The sequence below is a fragment of the Suricata suricatta genome, chromosome 7, assembly GCF_006229205.1.
Source record: "Suricata suricatta isolate VVHF042 chromosome 7, meerkat_22Aug2017_6uvM2_HiC, whole genome shotgun sequence".
In the NCBI taxonomy this organism is placed as follows: Eukaryota; Metazoa; Chordata; class Mammalia; order Carnivora; family Herpestidae; genus Suricata; species Suricata suricatta.
The window spans coordinates 108,917,728-108,926,475 of NC_043706.1; the positions used below are offsets into that span (position 1 = coordinate 108,917,728).

The 8,748-nt window shown below is 35.8% G+C and overlaps 1 protein-coding gene and 2 non-coding genes across 3 annotated transcripts in view; all 3 read left to right on the forward strand.

Annotated features, from left to right (window-relative positions):
• The window catches only part of CENPW (centromere protein W), an 8,044-nt gene extending 6,154 nt beyond the window's left edge, over positions 1 to 1,890 (forward strand). Inside the window, exon 3 of the mRNA XM_029945180.1 lies at positions 1,749 to 1,890. Within this exon, the coding sequence (XP_029801040.1) occupies positions 1,749 to 1,775 (27 nt within the window). The 3' untranslated portion in view covers positions 1,776 to 1,890. The remainder of the gene's footprint in view (positions 1 to 1,748) is intronic.
• A 2,968-nt stretch (positions 1,891 to 4,858) lies between these two features.
• LOC115297258 lies at positions 4,859 to 4,966 on the forward strand. Its single transcript, XR_003911361.1, has one exon. It is a non-coding gene; the product is annotated as a U6 spliceosomal RNA (small nuclear RNA).
• Positions 4,967 to 8,334: 3,368 nt separating this feature from the next.
• On the forward strand, positions 8,335 to 8,436 carry LOC115297276. Its single transcript, XR_003911374.1, has one exon. It is a non-coding gene; the product is annotated as a U6 spliceosomal RNA (small nuclear RNA).
• The last annotated feature ends 312 nt before the right edge of the window (positions 8,437 to 8,748 follow it).

Consider the following 8,748-nt stretch of genomic DNA (forward strand, 5'->3'; position numbering starts at 1 on the left):
GCAACACTGGCCGAGGTTCATGGGAACCTAGGCAGCCGCCTCCAACGGAGGGATGTTTGGCTTTTGATGTTAATGGGTTTTAATTATGGAGTTAGATTTTCTTTTCTTATATATTTATATTGTGGATTTCTGATGGAGAGATTCATGGCCACTGCTTTATCATTACTTAGGGGAAAATCAATAAGTTTGGCTGCTAACCTGTATGATTTATAATAGGCCATATATACTTGAGAAGGTTTATCACCTTGCAATTTATGAAAACTTCATGATCGTTTAAAAGTTTCCTAATTAATTATTTGTTTTTCTAACTTGGGGATTCAAATGACTTATGAATCAAATCACCCATATAAACAGAAGATTACTTCTTACTGATATTTCTATATAATGTAAGAGTATGATGCCTAGGGTGTTTTTTTTTTCCCAAATATATTCCCAAGATTATTATTTTCACTTGATGTTAGTAGTTGCCCCATCATAAAAGGCTTTGAGGGTCACATAAATTTAGATGACATACTATATCTTTTTGAATAGTCACAATATTATATAGAGAGCTTGTTTCTGTAATACTCTGCAAGAAATTGACCACCACAGTTGACTGGGGGATGATGTGGGAGACTTATTTTGACAGTCTACCTCTTGGTAGACTTGTTTAATGTTTTTTTTTTTTATTTTGAAATTATAGACTCACCGAAGATGCAAAAATAAGAGTTCCCATGTACCTTTTAACCAGTTTCTCACAGTGCTATCATCTTTATGTAACTGTAGTTATGTAAAGCTATGAAAGCTTATGAGATACAACAGTAAAGAAACTTGTTGAACTCTGTTTAACTTAGTATTTTAAAGATTTGAGTGTATAATGTACTCAGCATTTTGAGTATGTTGTACTTTATTTTGTGGTGCTAACATATAGAACCAGAGAAATTACTGGCATGGGATAGAGACCTACTTGGTGGCCTCTGTAGAAGCTTAGAAATGTGCATGCTCTGGTATTTCTTTGTGAGCTTTCAATTGTCTTATATTGTAATAAGTTTCTAGACTATTAAAGTCAATATAAGTATTTTTCTACAGATGAAAAGCAAGGCTTTAAGGGCTTGAAAAGTGTATGTGTATATTTAAAATTTACAGTTTATTTTTTATTAATTAAAGGTATACTAACCTATAAGTAGATAAATTCTTTAAATATTTTTTTGGATATATTCTGGTCTAATGCTTCCTGTCTTTTACAGCTCAAGATCTAATTTTATTTTCTTATGGGCTATATGTTTTGAAAATTGTCTGTGAGCTTTTAGCATAAGATGACTAGTCTTGGTCTCTAAATTGATATAATTCCAGCTCAAATATAAGAAATTTGGTGTTGCAGTGGATTTGTATTGCTTATAGTTGTTAAAATGCATGATTCATAATAGGATTTTTGACTTTGGAACATTCTTTTACTCCCTGGATTACTAAATTGTCTTCAAACCTCAAGTTGGGAGCCATTAATCTGGGTACTTTTGGCTTACATTCAAAGAAATTGACATTCAGAAGTGACTTTAAAATCAGATTTTGAGAATTGCATGTTTTACATTTTTTGAGTGAAGTCTAGGACCATTATAAGGCAAAAGATTCTTTAATTGCCTTCCAAATTGTATATTACAAATTCAGACTCTTGCATATTATACACATAGGATGATGTAACATTTTGTTGAGGAATTCTGTTTTATTTGCCTTGGGTATAATAAGAATCTTCATTTTTTTCCCCCTCACAGGTAATTCTAAAGAAGAGCAGAGGTTAGAAGTCAAAGAACCATTTTTGAAAATTATATGATACATTATTTTAGGTGATAACAGATCCTGAAAGCACTTTTTACATATCAGTTAAATTGTGTATTAAAATATTGGCTAGTTGCAGAATGTGTGTATTTGTATATTTTTTTACTAATATTGTAATATCTCTAACACTTAGGACTAAGTAACTTTTCTTTGGTTTTTAAGAATCATTTCATTCACTTTAAGTGGCCTCTTTACTTCCACTTTATTGGTATTGCAAATGTTTTACATAACAAAGTTGACATTTTATTATATAAAGTAGTTTGAAGAGATATGAATCTTAGAATTAAGTTTATATGGATTTAGATTTAGTATGGTTAACTATAGAATCAATTTCATTTTTAAAGGAAGAAAATGTGCAGTCAATCTCAGTACATTTTAACACTGATTTTAACTTTCTAATGCCTTCACATAAACAATGGAATTTTTACTTTACACTATTAATGACATTTCTCAATTGAAAACATCAGTAAGATGTTTTCAAACCCTTTCTCTTTCTGAACCAAAAAAATAACAGGGCAAACTTATTTTCTTTAAATAGACTTAATGGATAGGTGTTTCACTTCTTCTAAGGAATCCTTTAGAAGTTTCTTGTTACGGTTTTTTTTTTAACTTTTTCTTTTGAAATAATTATAGATTGCAATATGAAGTTGCAGTGATAATACAGAGAGGACCCCATGTATTCTACATCCAGTTTTTTGCCAATGGTTACATCATAAATATTGAAGTATGATCATCAAAACCAGGAATTTGATATTAGCATAGTGTGGGTGTAATTCTATACTATTTTATCATATGTAGATTTGTGTAACCACCACTATAGTCAAGATACAGAACTATCATCATTACCAGAAAGTTCTCCTTCATGTTGTCCTTTTATTATTTTTATTAAAAAATTTTTTAACGCTTTGTTTTATTTTTTGAAAGGCAGTGCAGGGGGCAGGCAGAGAGAGAGAGAGAGAGAGAGAGAGAGAGAGAGACAGAGACAGAGACAGAGACAGAGACAGAGACAGAGATAGAGACAGAGACAGAGACAGACCCAAAATCCAAAGCAGGCTCCAGGCTCTGAGCTGTCGGCACAGGACCTGATGCGGCACTTGAACCCGTGAATGGAGATCATGACCTGAGCTGCAGTCAGATGTTTAACCAACTGAGCCACCATGCGCCCCCATGCTGTCCTTTTATACTTACACCCAGCCTCCTATGGACACCCTTCCCCTCCAATCCCTAGGCCTTGGTGGTCACTAATCTCTTCTTCTTTATAATTTTGTCATTGTGAAGGAATTATACAGGCAGTGACTTTTGGATATTTATTTATTTTTTTCACTCAGCATAACCTCATTGAGATCCATCCAAGTTGCTGTATATATCAGTTTCTTTATTACTTATTCCTGTTCTGTGCTTTCTATATACCACAGTTTGTGCAGCTATTCACCCATTGTGAGGTACTTTGATCATTTTCAGTTTTTGGCTATTAAAAGTAAAGCAGTTAGGAACCAATATGTACAAGTTTTTATACAGATAGAAGTTTTCATTTCTCTGGGATAAATGCCCAGGAGTGTGATTGCTAGGTTGGATGGTAAGTTTGTTTAATTTTTAAGGAAGAAATGGCCGAACCATTTTCCAGAATGGCCGTACCATTTTATATTCTCATCCGTTTATGAGAGATCCAGTTTCTTTACAGTCTCAAACATTTGGTATTGTTAGTTCTTATTTTAAGTTCTGATGGGGGTGTGTCTCAAGGTATTTTTCCATTTCCCTAATGGCTAATGATATTGCACATATTTCCATATGTATATTTCTCATCTGTCATGTTTCCACCCCTGCTGGCGGGGCGGTAAATTGGGTCCGTTCCTTAGAGAGGGAAAGAGAATTGGGGGGCAGGGAGCACAGAAAGTGGAAGCAAGGCAGCGTTTCTGATCAAGCCACTCTTATTGAGAGATCACCCTCGTCTTATAAAGGGTAGAAGGCGGGCAGCTGACGTGAGTCAGTTGCTAGGAAACGAGGGGAGGACACCTGAGAGACTAACAAGGCAGGCTTGGGAGGTAAACAGGAAGGCCTTAGCTGAAGGTAATAATACAGCTCTTGCTGTGCTCAGAGTGATAGCACAGCTCAGCTGTGCAGGTGGCTGATCCTGCAGGTCAAGGCACGTGTCTTTTCTTCTGGCAGCTCCCCACACTCATCCATTTTTCTTCTTTGATAAAATGTTTCTTCATTTCTTTTGGCTATTTTCTACTTGGATTTTTTTTTTAATGTTCAATTCTGAGAATTCTTTATTCTAGGTATGAGTCGTTTGTCAGATTCATGGTGCAGTATTTTCTGTTGCTTTTTACACTCTTAACAGGGTTCTTCTAAAGATCAACAGTTTTTTGTTTTTTTTTAATGTTTATCCATTTATTTTGAGAGAGTCTGAATGGGGGTGGAGCAGAGAGAGAGAGGTAGAGAATCCCAGGCAGGCTCTTTGTGGAATAAACACAGCAGAACCCAACGCTGGGTTTATTTTCATTCTCACGGACCTGTGAGATCATGACCTGAACTGAAATCAAGAGTTGGATTCTTAACTGACTGAGCCACCCAAGCGCCTCAACAATTTTTAATTTTGATGAGTCAAACTTAATTGGATTTCCACCACCTCCTGCCTTATCAACATATTGGTGTAATGTTGAAGGGCTCTTTACCAAGACCTTGGTCCTGAAGATTTTCTTCTATATTATTATTTTTTTTTTTTACAAGTTTTATAGTTCATGTTTTACATTTGATTTCTGATATATTTTGAGTTAATTTTTGTATGAGGTGTGAGATTTAGGTCTGTAGATATTATTTCAGCACCATTATTTTGAAAAGACTATATTTCCTCCATTCTTTTTGCAGTTTGTCACAAATCTGTTGGCCATACTTGTGTGGGCTGATCCTGAGTTCTCGAATCCATTAATTTGTCTCAGTCCTTTCACCAGTAACACATAGTCTTTATCACTGTGGCCATATAAGCAGTCTTGAAATCAGCTAGAGTGATTCCTCTCACATAATTTTTGTTTAGAATTGTTTTGGTCCGTGCTCACTTTGGCACTACCATGCTAAAATTGGGATGATGTGGAGAAGATTAGCATGGCCCCTGCACAAGGATGACACCCAGATTTGTGAAGCATTCCATATTTTTAAATGGCTATCTGAAATTAAGATTTGAATGCTTGTTGAAAACTGGTAAAAAAATTTTTTTTGTTTCTTCTATTTCTTTGCCTTTCCCTATAAAATTTAGAATGATTTAATTTGTATCTAAAAAATAATCTTGCCAGAATTTTGATAGGAATTGGATTAAACCTGTGTATCAATTTGAGGAGACTTGGCATCTTTACTATGTTGAATTTTCCAATCCATGGATATGGAATATGTCTCTGTTTATTTACATCTTTGATTTCTTCATCATTGTCTTACAGATTTCACTTTTTATCATTTCCTTTCTGTTTAGAGAACTTCCTTCTGTCATTAGGGTAGGTCTGCCGGTGACAAATTTTCTTTGAATGTCTTTTTAAAAATTTTTAAATGTCTTATTTATTTTTGAGAGTGAGAGAATGAGAAGAAAGGGGCAGAGAGAGAGGGATCTACAGAATCTGAAGGAGGCTCCAGGCTCTGCACTGCCAGCACAGAGTCCAAAACGGGGCTTGAACTCAAAAACAACAAACAAAGTTAAACTGAGCTGAAGTTTAACTTTAAAGCTTAACTGACTGAGCCACCCAGGCACTCTGAAAGTCTTAGGATGTGATTTCCCCTGAAGCATTTTCACTGAATAGAGAATTCTGGTTTGACTGTTCTTTGTACTTGAAAAATGTTGTATCATTTCCTTTTGGCTTATATATTCTTTGGTTAAAAAAAAAAAGCTGTAATTAATGCATTGTTTCTTTGGCTACTTTTAAGAGTTTTCTTTCTTGTCATATTTTAGAAATCTGATACAATGTGCTTTGGCATGGATGCTTTTGCATCCTATTTGAAGGTCACTCTGGGAATCTTTGTTTTTCTGCCACATTTGAGAAGTTTTCAGCCATTCCTTTTTTGAGTACTTTTTAGCCCTATCTTTTTTTCTATTTTGGGTAGCTAATGACACAAATGTATGGTTTTGCTTTTTGGGTTTTTTTTTTTAAGTTCCATAAATTCCTTAGGCCTTTTCTTGGGGGAGGGGAGGATGTCTGTTTTCTCTGTTCAGATTGGATAATTTCTTTGTTCTATCTTCAGATTCACTGCTTATTTCTTCTGTTTTCCTATTCTGTTGATTCATTGAGGTTTTTTTTTGTTTTCAAACTTTATAGTTCTCAGAGTTTCACTTGTTTCTTTATATCTCATATTTTTTCTGAGACTTCCTATTTTTTTCATTTGTCTTAAGTATATTTGTAATTACTCAGTTTTGTGATGGCTGCTTTGAAATCCTAACATCTGTGCCATCTTGGTGTTGACATTTGTTTTCTATCATTCAGTTTGTGATTCGTTGATTCTTGGTAATCTGTGTTTTTTTTTTTTAATTGAACTTGGACATTTTGGGTATTACGTTACAAGACTGGATCTTATTTAAAACTTGTGCTACCACAGGACTTTTTTGGCACCATTCTGGTGGATAAGACCTGGTACTGCCTTGTTACTGCTGGTGGAAGTAAAAGTCCAGGTTCTTCACTTAGGCTCTGTTGATAGCCCTTGATGGTGAAGGAAGAAGCTGTCTCTTATTACTGATGGGTAGACGTGGGAGTTTAAGCTCCCCACTAGGCCTTTGCTGATATCATCCTGATTGGGGCGGGGGAGAGGTATCTTATTACCTTGAGTAATGATGAAAAGTTCCAACGTGACTAGTCTCTGATACCACCTAATGGGGAAGGGATAGAGTTTTTTGTTCCTATAGCATGAGAATGAAATACCGGACTAGTGGTCTTCACTGACTGTGAGGGTATGCTCCCATGGTTGAGTGGTAAGGGTCCTGCCTCTCCAGTAGATTTCTGATACCTCCCCAACAAGGAGAGGATGGGATTCCTTGTTAGCGCTAATTGTGGATGAAATTGTGGGCTCAAGATGAAATGAAATTACTTAGCTTCTCACTTGGGCTTCTCTGAGACCACCCTGGTAGCAGAGTTTATAATGCTACATTATGTTCTGGCAAGAGTAGAAGTCTAAGCTATCTACTTGACTGTTGCTAAAGGGTATAGGGGGTAGAAGCTACAGTTTTTATCTGTTGTGTTTGGCTGGAATAGATTGGTTATTGTCTTCAATTTTCTGTCTTGCTAGGATGCCTTTTCTTGTCTTTTGGTTAGAGAGAGTAGATTTTTTGGAGGGCTTTTCAGTTTTCCCTCTCTTGTTTGTGCTTATTGGTGTTTCTGCATTGCCAGCTTCTCTAATATCCAGTCTGGGGTAGAAATGGGAAAAAGAAAACCCAGTGTACTCATCACTGTATTTTTTTTTGTTTTTGGTCCTAAGTTTCTAGCTAGGCTTGTGTTTTCTTTATATTTTTCAGTCTCTTTATATATGGATGAGCTATGTACACCCATCCTAGTGGCCTAGTTCTCTGTGTCATTTATTTAATTTCTTTAGAGAAAAATCCCTTCCACACTGTGTGTGTGTGTGTGTGTGTGTGTGTTTGAGAGAGAGAGAAACTTGGGGGAATGGACTTTCACACATGTAGATCACCAGTTAATAATTTTGTTATTGCCCTTACTCTCTTCTTCCATTGTAGTTGGCTGTCTGCACTCAGGAGAGGCCCAAGTTCTGCCTCAGCAGGTCAGCTGCTTCTGCTATAGCATCTTTTATTGTTACCTCTAACTTTGTCTCTGCCTCAGCACTCTTTGCATCTAGCAGTTTCCTGAGGGGCGCCTGGGTGGCTCAGTCGGTTAAGTGTCCGGCTTCAGCTCAGATCATGATCTTACTGTTTGTGGGTTTGAGCCCTGCATCGGGTTCTGTGCTGAGAGCTAGCTCAGAGCCTGGAGCTTGCTTCAGATTCTGTGTCTCCCTCTCTGTCTGACCCTCCCCTGCTCGCGCTGTCTCTCTCTGTCTCTCAAAAATAAATAAAAAAATTTTAAAAAAACTAGAAGTTTCCTGAATTCCCTTGAATGTATCTTATCTCTTCAATTTTGGTTTAGACCTTTTTATATTTTATTATTTTAATAGAGTCGAAGGAGGGAAAGACTGTGGGGGGGTTGGTCTTGAACAGAAAGCTTCATGAATTCTTAGTTCGACATAAAAAAATTTAATACTTCTAAAGCATTAATGTGCCAAGATTTGCAATATAAATAACACCTTTTTAACATAAAATTATGTTAAAAATGGGGATAAATTATAGATCAGTATTAAGATGAAAATAAGAATGTAAGATTGGAAAACCATGCAACTGGAATAATTCATGCTGAAGATTCTGTAAATATATGTAATATCAAAATCTCACTTTCCACTTGACTTTAAGAGCTAGGTTAGGGAATATTAGATCCAGGACAACTAGAACTGATGTATTCAGAATATTAAAAAAATTTTTTTTTAAAGTGAGGTTTTCTCTTATGCTTGCTTTGGCAGCACATATGCTCAAATTGGAATAATAAGGAGAAGATTAGCATGGCCCTACTCAAGGGTGACCTACAAATTCATGAAGCATTTCGTCTTTTAAAATAATGGGGTTTTCCCTTCTTTTCTTTTTCTTATAAAATGATAGATGAGCATAATATTGCAGGTAGGCCCACTACCACTTTCTGAAAAGACTTTCAAATAATCTGGATTTATTCTTATATTCTCTACACTAGGCTTCTATATGCATTTTTTTTATCTCACCCAACTTTTAAGTATGAAAACTTCTAGGAGAGTGGGCTAAGATTGAGCTTCTCTAATTGAAGGGGAAAATAGGATTCTAACTGGGTATTTGGAGAACCTTGGAGGTTTTTGCCGCATCATTACAGACCATGATATTGCTAACCTGCAGGA